This window comes from Nerophis ophidion, linkage group LG12 (genome assembly GCF_033978795.1).
Source record: "Nerophis ophidion isolate RoL-2023_Sa linkage group LG12, RoL_Noph_v1.0, whole genome shotgun sequence".
Taxonomy (NCBI): Eukaryota; Metazoa; Chordata; class Actinopteri; order Syngnathiformes; family Syngnathidae; genus Nerophis; species Nerophis ophidion.
Window position 1 is genome coordinate 64,694,303 of NC_084622.1, and position 15,985 is coordinate 64,710,287.

General features: G+C 40.8%; 1 protein-coding gene across 3 annotated transcripts in view; it reads right to left on the bottom strand.

Moving 5' to 3' along the window:
• zgc:173742 (DNA topoisomerase I, mitochondrial) overlaps positions 1-15,985 on the bottom strand; it is an 84,847-nt gene that overhangs the window by 57,925 nt on the left and 10,937 nt on the right. For 2 of the 3 annotated variants that reach the window (XM_061917986.1, XM_061917984.1), the window contains exons 2-4: positions 12,868-12,922; positions 4,337-4,386; positions 3,768-3,866 (exon numbers count right to left, since the gene is read on the bottom strand). In XM_061917986.1, coding sequence (XP_061773970.1) covers positions 3,768-3,866; positions 4,337-4,386; positions 12,868-12,922 — 204 coding nt within the window. The remainder of the gene's footprint in view (positions 1-3,767; positions 3,867-4,336; positions 4,387-12,867; positions 12,923-15,985) is intronic. The other variant, XM_061917985.1, reaches the window with a different exon arrangement.

Genomic DNA, 15,985 nt, shown 5'->3' on the forward strand with positions numbered 1-15,985 from the left:
TCATGTTTTGGGGCCGTTTTTATGCAAAGGGACCAGGACGACTGATCCGTGTAAAGCATGGGTGTCAAACTCTGGCCCGCAGGCCAAATTTGGCCCTCCGTGTATTTTCATTTGGCCCTTGAGGCAATATCAAATTAACAGAGCTGGCCCGCCAGACAACAATATTGGGGGCGTGTCTTAAAGGCACTGCCTCAAGCGTCCTCTAAAACCTTTCGTCACGTCCGCTTTTCCTACGTAGAAACAGCGTGCCGGCCTAGTCACATGATATATGTGGCTTTTACACACACACACACACACACACACACTAATGCAATGCAAGCTTGGTCAACAGCCATATAGGTCACACTGAGGGTGGCCGTATAAACAACTTTAAGACTGCTACAAATATGCGCCACACTGTGAACCAACAATAAATGAGAATGACAAGCAAATTTCGGTAGAACATCTGCACTGTAACACAACATAAACACAACAGAACAAATACACAGAAGCCCTTGCAGCACTACCTCTTCCTGGACGCTACAATATAAAAATGTATTATTAGCCTGTGGGAAAAGTTTATTTTGACATTTACCTGAGAAGACTGCAAATAGAAAAGAGGCATTCAATTTCTATTTAAATATGAGTTGATATGCCATTGCTATTTTTAAATTTTTAGTATTATTTGAAACTCAATTTTGCATGTCACAATAAAGTTATATAAGTCTCGCTTGTTCATTATTCAATGCAAAACTTGTTTGGGTCCCTATTAAAAGGGTAATTGTTCAACCTTGGCCCGCTACTTTGTCCAGTTTAAAATTCTGTCCCACTCTGTATTTGAGTTTGACACCCCTGGTGTAACAGAAAGAATAATTGGGGCCATGTACTGTAAGATTTAAAAAAAACACCACCTTCCATCAACAATGGCAAGATGAACGTGGCTGGGTTTTTCAGCATGACAATGATCCCAAACACACCGCCCGGGCAATGAAGGAGTGGCTTCGTAAGAAGCATTTTTAGGTCCTGGAGTGGCCGAGCCAGTCTCCAGATCTCAACCCCATAGAAAATCCATGGAAGGAGTTAAAAGTCTGTGTTGCCCAGCGACAATCCTAAAACATCACCGCTCGAGACGAGCTCTGGATGGAGGAATGGGCCAAAATACCAGCAACAGTGTGTGAAGAATTACAGAAAACATTCGACCTCTGTCATTGCCAACAAAGGGTATATCAAGTATTGAGATTAACTTTTGTAATACATGCTTTTCATCTTTTTGTAAGTGGGAGAATTTGCACAATTGGTGACTGATCAAATACTTTTTTGCTCCGCTGTACGTAGGAAAGAGGGGCTGGGAGTTAGTTACAAAAGAGAACCAATCAGATTATTTTCCTTGTGAGATAAGGGAGTTACATTTCTCACCGCCAAAAACAAAGTGAATAGATTTACCAGGTTTACATCTTAATGTGTACACCTGGGAAGAAGTGAATAGAACACATTTAACTTTTCCTGCCATGATGCCATCAGCAGGCGAGTGACCCATGCTGACATCTACATAACGAAATTGAAGCCAGTTCTTGTACCGAGTTACTTCTTTACAAAAAAATGAATAAGTCATCTTCTCTGCCTCAAGGAATAATTTATATTCAATGATGAATCTAAAGGCTTGACAACTCTGACCACTTAGGTCACACGCGCGGCAAAAAAAAAGAAAAAAAGTGTAAGCGTATGCAGCATTTCCTATTTATTTGAGGTGGACATTTACTAACGCACGAAAGGTTCCGAACCCTCTCACGATCCTGAGAGAGACAAGTGGTAGAAAATGGAGGGATGGATGACATTTGCCCTGCCACATACATTTATTTGCTGCATCCGGTTCTCTACGCTCAAATAAATTATGATGAAAGCATGCATCCTAACTACATTGCACAACACACATGCATCCTAACTACATTGCACAACACACATGCATCCTAACTACATTGCACAACACACATGCATCGTAACTACATTGCACAACACACATGCATCATAACTACATTGCACAACACACATGCATCATAACTACATTGCACAACACACATGCATCGTAACTACATTGCACAACACACATGCATCCTAACTACATTGCACAACACACATGCATCCTAACTACATTGCACAACACACATGCATCGTAACTACATTGCACAACACACATGCATCCTAACTACATTGCACAACACACATGCATCCTAACTACATTGCACAACACACATGCATCGTAACTACATTGCACAACACACATGCATCCTAACTACATTGCACAACACACATGCATCGTAACTACATTGCACAACACACATGCATACTATTTTGCCAGAAACATAGCACAAACATTTTTTTTTTGCCTGAAAGACATTTATTGGCATTGACTTACGGAGCAAATTATGACAAACTACATCATTCCTGACTATAATATCATGCTACTTTTGTGTTAAATAAATGCTTCATAAGTAGTCTAAATAAAACTACTTTCAAACAAACTTTAAAGAGGCCTTATCTTTTATACTTTTTATTTTAGTTTATTCCTGTCATTTTAGCGGACTAAAATGTGAGCTGTAATTTAGTTGACTTAAACTAAATACATTTAAAATTAGACAAACACATTTTTGTCAGAAGACTGACTAAAGCAGGGGTCACCGACCTTTTTGAAATCAAGAGCTACTTCTTGGGTACTGATTAATGCCAAGGGCTACCAGTTTGATACACACTTAAATAAATTGCCAGAAATAGCCAATTTGCTCAATTTACCTTTAATAAATAAATCCATGTATATAAAAAAAAAAGGGTATTTCTGTCTGTCATTCCATTGTACATTTTTACGCTTTTACGGAAGGTTTTTTTTTAGAGGATAAATGATGAAAAAAACACTTAATTGAACGGTTTAAAACACCAAAAAAAAGAAAATTAAATTTTGAAACATAGTTTATCTTCAAATTCGACTCTTTAAAATTCAAAATTCAAGCAAAAAAAATGAAGACAAAAACTACCTGATTCGAATCTTTTTGAAAAAATTAAAAAAAGAATTTATGGAACATTTTAGGTAAATTTTCCTGATTAAAATTAATTTTTGAATTTTGATGACATGTTTAAATAGGTTAAAATGCACTTTGAAATAAGATTTAAATTTGATTCTACAGATTTTGTAGATTTGCAAGAATAATTTTGGGGTATTTTAATCATAAAATGTTTGAAGAAATATTTCACAAATATTCTTCGTCGAAAAAAAAGAAGCTAAAATGAAGAATTAAATTAAAAGGTATTTATCATTCTTGACAATACAAAATAAATAAATACTTGAACATTAATTTAAATTGTCAGTTGTCAGGAAAGAAGAGGAAGGAATTTAAAAGGTAAAAAGTTTAAAAATCCTAAAATCATTTTTAAGGTTGTATTTTTTCTCTAAAATTGTCTTTCTGAAAGTTATAAGAAGCAAAGTAAAAAAATAAATGAATTTATTTAAACAAGTGAAGACCAAGTCTTTAAAATATTTTCTTGGATTTTCAAATTCTATTTGAGTTTTGTCTCTCTTAGAATTAAAAATGTCGAGAACAGCGGAGACCAGCTTGCTAGTAAATAAATACAATTTAAAAAATAGAGGCAGCTCACTGGTAAGTGCTGCTATTTGAGCTATTTTTAGAACAGGCCAGCGGGCGACTCATCTGGTCCTTACGGGCTACATGGTGCCCGCGGGCACCACGTTGGTGACCCCTGGACTAAAACGACATTAAAATGATCCCGGGTTGACTTACTTGAATGTGTCGCTGATGGGATCCTCTGCAGGTTCATCTTTGATGAGTTTTCTTTTCACTCCTTTCTTCTTTGTGGTGAAGTCGCTGTCTTCTGGCTCCCTGTTGCAAGAAACTATAGATTTGACACAAATCTATATTAAGTGTGTCCTTGACTCATTCTGCGAGTTCTTACAGTGCATGCGCAGAATCAACTATGCCTCCAAAGTCACTTTGTTTAAACCACTGTCTACCATTAACATCAGCATCTTATATACTTTACAACCCTCCAGTAGTCAAGATTGTTTCTTTTTTTTGCCTTCTTGTGGCAACCCTAAATCTCTACCTCAAACCTTGTCTTAGATCTTTGCCCTCCGTTTTGTGCGTTCACCTCGAGCAAGGGGATGTCCCAATTCTCCTTTGAAGTTAAGTGAGTCCCTTCTTTACTAGTCAAGCTAAGAAAGTCACAGCACATCCCCTCCCCTTCACAATAACAGTGCAGTGTGCCACATCTGGTCTGACTGTGCTAACAAAATAAAGGTTTCAACTGAATAAGCACAATTCCCTAAAAAGTTTGAAATTTCAAACCCTACCTGTCACTGTTGGGTGATTTCAACGTCTCAGCCTCTGGTGGTTTCACCTGCTTGGAAATACAGATTAAAACAGCGATATTGTTACTTATTGTACATGAAAATCTTAGGATGTAATTTATTGTTTAGGGTGTTTTTTTTTTAATGGCGATAAATCTCCCTTTCTCTCTCTCTCTCGCACTTGAAAGCACTTATTTGCACATCATTTTATTACAAAATTATTATACTTTGACTTGAAAATGCGATGAGAATCGGCACCTCCAAGTCCGAATCCATGGTTCTCGCCCGGAAAAAGGTGGAGTGCCATCTTGGGGAGGAGATCTTGCCCCAAGTAGAAGAGTTCAAGTACCTCGGAGTTTTGTTCACATTGTGAGGGATGAGTGGATCATGAGATCCGAGAGGCGGATCGGTGAGGCGTTTCCAGTAATGCGGACGCTGTATCGATCCATTGTGGTGAAGAAGGAGCTGAGCCGGAAGGCAAACCTCTCAATTTACTGGTCGATGTACATTCCCATCCTCACTTATGGTCATGAGCTTTGGGTTATGACCGAAAGGACAAGATCACGGGTACAGGCGGTCCAAATGAGTTTCCTCCGTCGGGTGGCGGGGCTCTCCCTTAGATATAGGGTAAGAAACTCTGTCATCCAGGAGGAACTCAAAGTAAAGCCGCTGCTCCTCCACATCGAGAGGAGCCAGATGAGGTGGTTCGGGCATTTGGTCAGGATGCCACTTGAACAGTAGGAGGGCACGGGGAAGACCCAGGACACGTTGGGAAGACTATCTTTCCAGGCTGGCCTGGGAATGCCTCGGGATCCCCTGGGGAGGAGCTGGACAAAGTGGCTAGAGAGAGGGAAGTCTGGGCTTCCTGGCTTAGCCTACGCCCCGACCTTGGATAAGCGGAAGAAGATGGATGGCTGGATGAACTTGAAAATCCGGACAAAATCTTCAATTGATGTATTTAGGAATTTAACAAGTGCACGCTTTAATGATAAACTGCGTAAAAACTCCTAAAAATATAACTGTTTTGAATTAAAATGATTGAAAACTGTGATAACCTCAGTGTCAGACTCACACCACCACCTGATAAGACACCTTTCAGGTTAACCCCTACAAAAGGACCAACACCCGCAAAGCTGCAGGCACAGACAACATCCGAGGACGTGTACTGAGTGAGGGACTGTCACCACCAACTGACTGAGGTGCTAGTGAACCGCCAACCTGCTTGAGGACAGTCTCAATCAATCAATCAATGTTTACTTATATAGCCCTAAATCACTACTGTCTCAAAGGGCTGCACAAACCACTACATAAGGGCAAGGAAAACTCACACCCAGTGGGACGTCGGTGACAATGATGACTATGAGAACCTTGGAGAGGAGGAAAGCAATGGATGTCGAGCGGGTCTAACATGATACTGTGAAAGTTCAATCCATAATGGATCCAACACAGTCGCAAGAGTCCAGTCCAAAGCGGATCCGACACAGCAGCGAGAGTCCCGTTCACAGCGGAGCCAGCAGGAAACCATCCCAAGCGGAGGCGGATCAGCAGCGCAGAGATGTCCCCAGCCGATACACAGGTGTCCATCATTCCTGTACTAAAGAGCTCCACAGTGACAGGTATGAATGATGGGCCAGATTAACACCTCCGTCAATTTTACCGTGAACCGTCCTCACCAGTTCACCTACAGGAAGAACCGCTCCACTCATGACATGATCTCATCAGTGGTCCACACAGTCCTCACACACCCAGAGAGCAAGAACCCAAACATCTGCCTGCTTTTCCTGGACTTTATCACCACCTTCACCACTATTGTCCTACAGGCCCTAGTGAAGAAGCTGGACATGCTCAGGGTAAGTCTTTCAGACAGGAACTGGATGCTAGATTTGCAGCTTTGGAAAGGTTCCCCAGCTTCTGGTATTTTGGAGTTTAACAATCCAAGGGCCTCACCTGGAGCCACAACACCTTATGTCTGCTTAAGGCACACCAGTGCCTCGAGAGGAGCTCAATACTTAGGAGCTTTTACAGATGTACACTGGATAGCACCCTCTGGACCAGTATATTGGGGTGACAAAGCAGTATTTGAAAAGTATATGATTGAGAAGACAATATTTTTGAGCAGCTTAAAGAAATACTTTGATACGAATATGTTAAAGACCTCCGTCACCTGGAGAGATTTACGCTACAAAAACCATCTACGATTAAACCTACGATGCAGAGACACGGAGATTATCCCAACAAGCCCTAACATTAAAAAAAAACCCTATTAGAACCACAAACGCAGAAAAAGTCATTACCAAAGCACGAAAATAACTAATGAAGAAAAGGATACCACAGCGAACAAGATTGGCACGAACAAGCAGAAGGAAAACTTCCCAACACTACATGATACAAAAAAAGTTCATAGAAACACATCTTAAATTGATCTACGAACAAGAATATGCAATAACCAAAGGATGCCAGATGAATTCAAAAAGCTTAACCACAGAAAAAGAAAAAAGGAGACACACATGAACACAAACAAAAGGTGGGTGTGCAACCTCTCATCGCCCACTCAAACAGAAAAGAGTGTACTTTGACACAGTCCAAACTTCGCCATCACGCCAAAATAGGTGCCAAAAAAAAGGTTCCATTTTAGCTACAGAACTGGCATGTCAGAAAATAACCGAGCAGAGGCAGAAGGCAGTGACAGGGATATTAAAAACAGCAAAACTCCAAGCGGAGTAACATCACAGAAAAGGGAAGACGAGCTGTAATTACACTCATTAGAAAAAAACATCACCATCATACTAGCAAACAAAAGGAAGAACTACAGTAATAATGGACATTCTTGCATATGAAAAACAAATGGAAACAATGCTAAAAGATATCATGCACATGATATTAAAAAAAAGGTCCATCCATCCATTTTCTACCGCTTATTCCCTTTTTGGGGTCACGGGGGGCGCTGGCGCCTATCTCAGCTACAATCGGGCGGAAGGCGGGGTACACCCTGGACAAGTCGCCACTTCATCGCAGGGCCAACACAGATAGATAGACAACATTCACACTCACATTCACACACTAGGGACCATTTAGTGTTGCCAATCAACCTATCCCCAGGTGCATGTCTTTGGAGGTGGGAGGAAGCCGGAGTACCCGGAACCCACGCAGTCACGGGGAGAACATGCGAACTCCACACAGAAAGATTCCGAGCCTGGATTTGAACCCAGGACTGCAAGAACTTCGTATTGTGAGGCAGACGCACTAACCCCTCTGCCACCGTGAAGCCCATCAATAAAAAAAGGTCCCACAGAAAAATGGAAAAAAATGTTCAATAATTCTCCTCAAACCATTAGTCAAAAGCAAGAAAATAACACGAGAACAATACAAATTTTTAATACCCACAGCGAATATCACACTAAGAATTTACATACCCTCAAAATTCCCTGAAAAAAGATACTCCACTATGCCCAACAGTAGACAGTGTAGGTTCCGTTACATATCCATCCATTTTTTAGCGCTTGTCCCTTTCGGGGTCGCGGCTGGGTGCTGTGTACTATCTCAGCTACATTCGGGCGGAAGGCGGCGTACACCCTGGACAAGTCGTCAACACAGATAGACAGACAACATTCACATTCACACACCATGGCCAATGTTTAGTGTTGCCGATCAACATATCCCTAGGTGCATGTCTTTGGAGGTGGGAGGAAGCTGGAGAACCGGGTGTGAAGCCACAAAAATAAAGGGGAAAACATACAAACTCCACACGGATAATTTATCAAAAGCGCTCGTTGAAATAATAAAACCCTTCCTTGCACTCACAATACCACTGCAAAAATTCTAATCAACTCGCACGGGTCTCATCACAATAAAATTGGAACCAGATGAAATGTTAATTTCACTTGATGTCATTTTGTTGTTCACCAAAACCCCTTTGGATAACACTCTGCATATAGTCAAAAAGTTAAAAGAAACAACGAGCAGGTAGACTTGACATGTCTACCTGGTGGGCCACGCCTGGAAGTACAACTGATAGGCAACACCAATGGTCAGTTGACCCTGACTGCAGAAGACTGCAGATGTCAGCCAAAACATGTCAAGTAAATAATCTATTTAATATACTAAAAATATTGTCTGACTAAAAGACAATGTGAAAAGTATTAAAGTACTGATAAGAGTCTTCTTTTTCATTGGTGCAACCAACCTAATCCCACAAATGCATGTTCCTTACAGATGGAACACCATATAAAAGGGTAATTAATACCAGGCTTTGCCACAAGAGTTGATGCCAAGAAGGGTTGTTTCACAAAGACAATCGACCAAAAAATGTCTTTAGTTGTGTGCTTAGTTTATATTATTTAATTTTGGGGGGACTATATCAGCATTGCAACTGGAAAAAACACTGTACTGTCACTATGACGGTCAGAGTTGGGGTCACAACTTAGCATCTGTTTGGTGACCTGCCGATTCCAAGAGAGCAACAATTATGGATGGACTCACATTGTCATGACCATACCCTTTTTATCAATGATGACACAGGTTTTGTACGGATCTATATTCAGGTCAGCCTAAATACTAAGAGACTAGTTGACCAATATGTAAAAACACACCTCACCTAACACTAACGCCTGCTTCCCTGTAAGACTTTCTCTGCAATTGCTTTGTCACACAGACATTACACAGAATGTAGAAAGGCAAGCTATATGATAAATATTTCAAAACAAAAATCATATTGGCAGTATTATTAAATTAAGAAAATGCTAAAAAGGATTAGTCATACAGAAAATATATTAATTAATACAGTTCAGTTGAAAAATATTCAATAGTTATGTTATTTATTGTTGAAAGTTATCATCATGAACTTGCTTTAACACAGACTTGTGCGCAACATTGTAACTTTATAACACTTACCCAAGAAAGTAGATTTAAAGTGTTGTAAATAAAAGACCTATATTTCTGTGCCACAAAGTCCAAAATGTATACACATGCTTTAAAAGGAACCATGTGTAATAATTGCATGTCAAGTCATCCTTAAATTTGCTCTGATATGTTTTTTACAAATACCTTTGTAACTGATAACAGTAGTTCAGCCGGGATATGCTCATTTCAAAATTAGATTTAGAGCATCGAAATCTTATTGTTCTCATTTATATGTCCCGCCCTCTAGCGTTTGACCAACTAGAAAGTGCATGAGCGTGTTACATACAGGTTGCCAGGTACGCAAGGCCATCTTTGTCTAGCTACTGCCACTGGTAAAGTTACTAAACATGTCAGACCTTAGTAAATCTAAAAGGCGTCGTTACGATTCTCAACTTTTTCAAGACAAAGCTATTATCAAACATGGATTTGTATCAGGAATGCCTTTGAAAGATGGAGACGATTGAAGGCAGAGAAGATTTTTTTTAGCTCACGCCAAACTTGCTCATTTCCTCCTTGATAGGTACTGTAAGTAAGGCATTTACTTTTTTTTGTATTACTTGTAATAAATGGAAATGGAAATTTCGTATGTAAACTATTGTCAAACACAGTCTATGATCTTGTCTAACAAAGCTCGTATGTTGGTGCAATGAATGCTTAGTGTGATGGTGCTTAGCTCCTAGTGCAAGGGTAGGGAACCTATGGCTCTAGAGCCAGATGTGGCTCTTTTGATGACTGCATCTGGCTCTCTGTTAAATCTGAGCTGACGTTGCTTAACACGATAAGTAATGAATAATTCCACTTGTAATCACAGTGTTAAAAATAATCTTCAATATATGAAATTATTCTCATGCATTTTTAATCCGTCCATCCGTTTTTTCTACCACACCGGTTCAAGAAGTTGCGTCAATGGTAAGAAGTTATTTATTTATTATTGGTTAGTGTGGGGCTTGCCCTCCTGGGGGTTCTTCAGACCCCTAAGCACCGACATGAGAGCCTGTTTCAGGGTTACAATATTGTTTTATTTTTCAATAAATCTCTCAGTTGCTTTCCAGCAATTGTATTTCCAGCCCCAACCCAGTTTCTCCTCCTGGCTGCTGCTTATAACAGAGCGACAGGTGATTAGATAACAAGGCCCAGGTGGGCACTATACACACCTGTCGCTGCAGGCCCGCAGGCCACGCCCCCTCCACAGTTAGCTTCAGAATAACAATGTTATTACAAAGAATAAGAGACCTATTAAAAGGGACGGCGTGGCGCAGTGGGAGAGTGGCCGTGCGCAACCAGAGGGGCCCTGGTTCAAATCCCACCTAGTACCAACCTCGTCACGTCCGTTGTGTCCTGAGCAAGACACTTCACCCTTGCTCCTGATGGGTGCTGGTTGGCGCCTTGCATGGCAGCTCCCTCCATCAGTGTGTGAATGTGTGTGTGAATGGGTAAATGTGGAAGTAGTGTCAAAGCGCTTTGAGTACCTTGAAGGTAGAAAAGCGCTATACAAGTACAACCCATTTATCATTTATCATTTATTATACTCTAGAAATGTTGGTTTTACTTAAAAATGCACGCGTTTAGTTGGGTTCAGTGTTAAAAAAAATATTATATGGCTCTTACGGAAATATATTTCAAAATATTTGGCTTTTTGGCTCTCTCAGCCAAAAAGGTTCCCGACCCCTGTCCTAATGTAATGCTTTTAGCATGCAAGCTACTGTAGGTCAATGGCACATCGACAAATATATGCTTCCTACCCTGTATGTTGATGTGTATTCAAACTGACCTATGTGGATATGTGTAGTGACAGTGCCTATTTGGTTCTCAATATGCTGATATGTTGAGGAAATGGGTTCTACATTAGCACGGCTATAATGTCAATGTCAACTGTATGCCAAATCACATGATAAAATAATTCTTCATTGGTTTTTGCATATTGTGGACTATATGTAGCAAGTTACAGTATTGGCAATCTGAAACGTTTCAAACAGTAGCCTATAGGCATATCTTGGTAAGATATGCCTCTTTAGTTTTTGGCGTACATTAGGCTGCTATGCATGCTCTACTTATTTTCACCAGTAGAACCATTGCTAGCGGTGGTTGTAGTTTGTTTTAGTCTTTGTTTTCTGATAGTACTGACAACCAGATGATTGCCATTTGTTGTGATATTGTATGCAGACATGACGCACTTCTTCATGAAAGTAGACTAATTTCTGTGTAAAATGTGTTGGTTATACTGTAGATGTGTTATTGACAAGCTATTATGGTCCCAGCATCTCAACCCCTAGTAGCCCAGTGGATCGAGCTGGATTCGGCTGTGTATCTGGCAACTTCAGTCAGGGAGAGGGGGAGGAAAATACAGAATTTTGACCGTGATTAATGTACCATTTCTGGCCAGATTATTACATATGGCTCCTTATTTTCTTTAACATTAAAGGCCTACTGAAAGCCACTACTAGCGACCACACAGTCTGATAGTTTATATATCAATGATGAAATATTAACATTGCAACACATGCCAATACGGCCGTTTTAGTTTACTAAATTGCAATTTTAAAATTTCCCGCGATGTATCCCGTTGAAAACGTCGCGGAATGATGACGCTTATGTTGACGCGTGCTTGTGACGTTATTGGTTGGAGGCGGAGCGGACATTTTATCCCAGCACCACTCACGGATAAAAGTAGTCTGTTTTAATCGCATAATTACACAGTATTTCGGACTTCTGTGTTGCTGAATCTTTTGCAATTTGTTCAATTAATAATGGAGACTATAAAGAAGAATGCTGTTGGTGGGAAGCGGTGGATTGCAGATGCCTTTAGCAACCAAATACAGCCGGTGTTTCTTTGTTTGTTGTGAAGCTCTAATATGAAACAGAGCGGTCAAGCGAACATGTTTCTCTACCACATGTCAACCGGCAGGTTTCGGTGAGAAAATTGTGGTAATAAGTCGGCTCTTACCGGAGACATGAGCGGAGCTTGCGTCCTCCTGCAGCAGCTGTCAAAGAGGCAGCTGCGACTTTCTTGGCTCCTCCATGGCTCCAATCAGAGACACTGGCGCTCACCGCAGCCCTCCGACTTTCAGGTATGACTTTATAATCTCACTAAAACACTAGTAACACAATAAGCAGATAAGGGATTTTCCAGAACTAATAACACCTGAATCGCTCCCACTGCCGATGCCTTTTTTTGTTTTTATTTTTTCTAGTGATTCACTCTAAATTTCCTCATCCACGAATCTTGCATCCTCGCTCAAATTAATGGGGAAATCGTCGCTTTCTCGGTCCGAATCGCTCTTGCTGCTGGTGATTATAAACAATGTGAGGATGTGAGGAGCCCTACAACCCGTGACATCATCTGCTACTTCCGGTACAGGCAAGGCTTTTTTATCAGCGACCAAAAGTTACGAACTTTATCGTCGATGTTCTCTACTAAATCATTTCAGCAAAAATATGGCAATATGGTGAAATGATCAAGTATGACACATAGAATGGACCTGCTATCCCCGTTTGAATAAGAAAATCTCATTTCAGTAGGCCTTTAAAGTTATTTGTAGACGCTTGTGGAGACAAATCTTCAGGCATGACCCATCTAGTGTCCGTTTTTCTGATTGATGACCATCATTGTAAAATAGAAAAAAAAGTTAATTTACCTTCTCCTGGACTTGTCCATTCCGAGTTTTCGCTCCTGATTTTGTTGACTTTGCACTGCAGGTCATATGAGAAACAAGAAAAAAAAAAGGGAAGTTCAATCTGCAGCAAAATGTTTGAAACATATTTAAGAGTTCCCATTATTAAGCTGCTTTTTCTTCAATTAATTGGCCCCTTTTATGACTGCTGGCACATTTTACAGGCAGCTAAAGCTGTGGTTAGACCCGTGTCTTGGTCTGGTTGCTATTTTAGTCAGACAATGCAGTAAAATGCCACCAATTAGACCAGCATTGTCCCGAATGCTCCCCTTGCAGATCTTTCATGTCACTTTTCAGTATAACCTTTCCACACTTCAGGAGTAACAAGACAGTTGTAATAGTAACCCATATGTTATTTGGTGGCAGAGGGGTTAGTGCGTCTGCCTCACAATACGAAGGTCCTGAGTAGTCAGGGTTCAATCCCGGGCTCGGGATCTTTCTGTGTGGAGTTTGCATGTTCTGCCCGTGACTGCGTGGGTTCCCTCGAGGATTCCTCCCACCTCCAAAGACATGCACCTGGGGATAGGTTGATTGGCAACACTAAATTGGTCCTAGTGTGTGAATGTGAGTGTGAATGTTGTCTGTCTATCTGTGTTGGCCCTGTGATGAGGTGGCGACTTGTCCAGGGTGTACCCCGCCTTCTGCCCGATTGTAGCTGAGATAGGCACCAGCGCCCCCCGCGACCTTAAAGAGAATAAGCGGTAGGAAATGGATGGATGGATGTTATTTTACTCCTTTGAAAAAATATTAACGGAGATACTTAAGTGAGGGAAATTATTGTCTAAAAAGGACTTGTCTCCAGTCTGAAATACAAGGAGGATCGCTTCTTGCTTACTGTAGCCTACAAATACTTCATAAGTGACTACGCTCACCTCAATGGTCCCTTCAATTCTAAATGTAATGACGGATCATTCCGCATTTGTCTGCTCACAAAAGCATGGAAATAAGCACATGAGTTAATTAATTTATAAAGGGGAACATTATCACAATTTCAAAAGGGTTAAAAACAATAAAAATCAGTTCCCAGTGGGTTGTTGTATTTTTTGAATTTTTTTTCAAAATGTTACCGGTCCCGGAATATCCCTAAAAAAAGCTTTAAAGTGCCTTATTTTCGGTCTCTCGAAACCACTATCCATTTCCCTGTGACGTCACACAGTGCTGCCAATGTAAACAAACAATGGCGAATACCACAGCAAGATATAGCGACATTAGCTCGGATTCAGACTCGGATTTCAGCGGTTTAAGCGATTCAACAGATTACGCATGTATTGAAACAGATGGTTGGAGTATGAAAGTATTGAAGAAGAAACTAAGTGGACCACTTCTCTGTGCATCAGTTGGTGATGTCTCTGCGCTATCGATTTGCTATTTTCCACCTCATCACAGGGCCAACACAGACAGACAGACAACATTCACACACTAGGGACCATTTAGTGTTGCCAATCAACCTATCCCCAGGTGCATGTCTTTGGAGGTGGGAGGAAGCCGGAGTACCCGGAGGGAACCCACGCAGTCATGGGGAGAACATGCAAACTCCACACAGAAAGATCCCGAGCCCAGGATCGAACCCAGGACCTTTGTATCGTGAGGACAAGATAACTCACCCCTCTTCTTTTTATTCCGCTAAGGTACAAACACGCAAAGTCGCTGACGGCCAAGAAAAGCGTGAATTAGGGTTGTCCCGATACCAATATTTTGGTACTGGTACCGGTAACAAAATGTATTTTGATACTTTTCTAAATAAAGCGGACCACAACAAATGGCATTATTGGCTTTATTTTAACAAAAAATCTTACGGTACATGAAACATATGTTTCTTATTGCAATGTTGTCCTTAAATAAAATAGTGAACATACAAGACAACTTTTCTTTTAGTAGTAAGTAAGCAAACAAAGACTCCTAATTTAGTCTGCTGACATAGTCATTTTCCATTCTATTATTTTGTCAAAATCATAAAGGACAAGTGGTAGAAAATGAATTATAAATCTACTTGTTCATGTACTGTTAATATCTGCTTACTTTCTCTTTTAACATGTTCTATCTACACTTCTGTTAAAATGTAATAATTCTTCTTCTGTTGTTTTGATGCTTTACATTAGTTTTGGATGATACCACAAATTTGGGTATAGATCCGATACCAAGTAGTTACAGGGTCATACATTTTTCATAATTTAAGTCCTCATGTTTCCAGGGACGTATTTCCTGAGTCTATAAACATCCATCCATCCATCCATTTTCTACCACTTATTCCCTATGGGGTCGCGGGGGGCCCTGGTGCCTATCTCAGCTACAATCGGGCAGAAGTCGGGGAACACCCTGGACAAGTCGCACTCACATTCACACACTAGGGCCGACTTAGTGTTGCCAATCAACCTATCCCCAGGTGCATGTCTATAAAAATATTATGAATTTAAAACATAAACAAAAAAAACATTTTGTGATGCTACAAAATATCGATGTAATCATAGTAGCATCCACTAGATACGCTCCGGTACTTGGTATCATTACAGTGGATGTCAGGTGTGGATCCACCCGTGGCGTTTGTTTACATTGAGACGCTGGTAAGCTATTGTATCTTCCTATGGCATGGGTGTCAAACTCTGGCCCGTGGGCCAAATTTGGCCCGCCCTGTAATTTCATTTGGCCCTTGAGGCAATATGAAATTAACATTAGAGGTGGTCCTCCGGTTCACCGCTAATACTCATACACTGGGTGTGAGTTTTCCTTGCCCTTTTGTGGGTTCTTCCGAGGATGTTGTAGTCATAATGATTGGTGCAGTCTTTTGAGACATTTGTGATTTGGGGCTATATAAATAAACATTGATTGATTGACATGCCAACCCTCACGGTTTTCCCGGACTCCCAAATTTCAGTGCCCCTCCCGAAAAATCTCCCGGGGTAACCATTCTCCCAAATTTCTCCCCATTTCCACCTGGATGACAATATTGGGGGCGTGCCTTAATGGCACTGCCTTTAGCGTCCTCTACAACCTGTCGTCTAGTCCTCGTTTTCTACAAAGAAATAGCGTGCCAACCCAGTCACATAATATATGCGGCTTTTACACACACACACACACAAGTGAA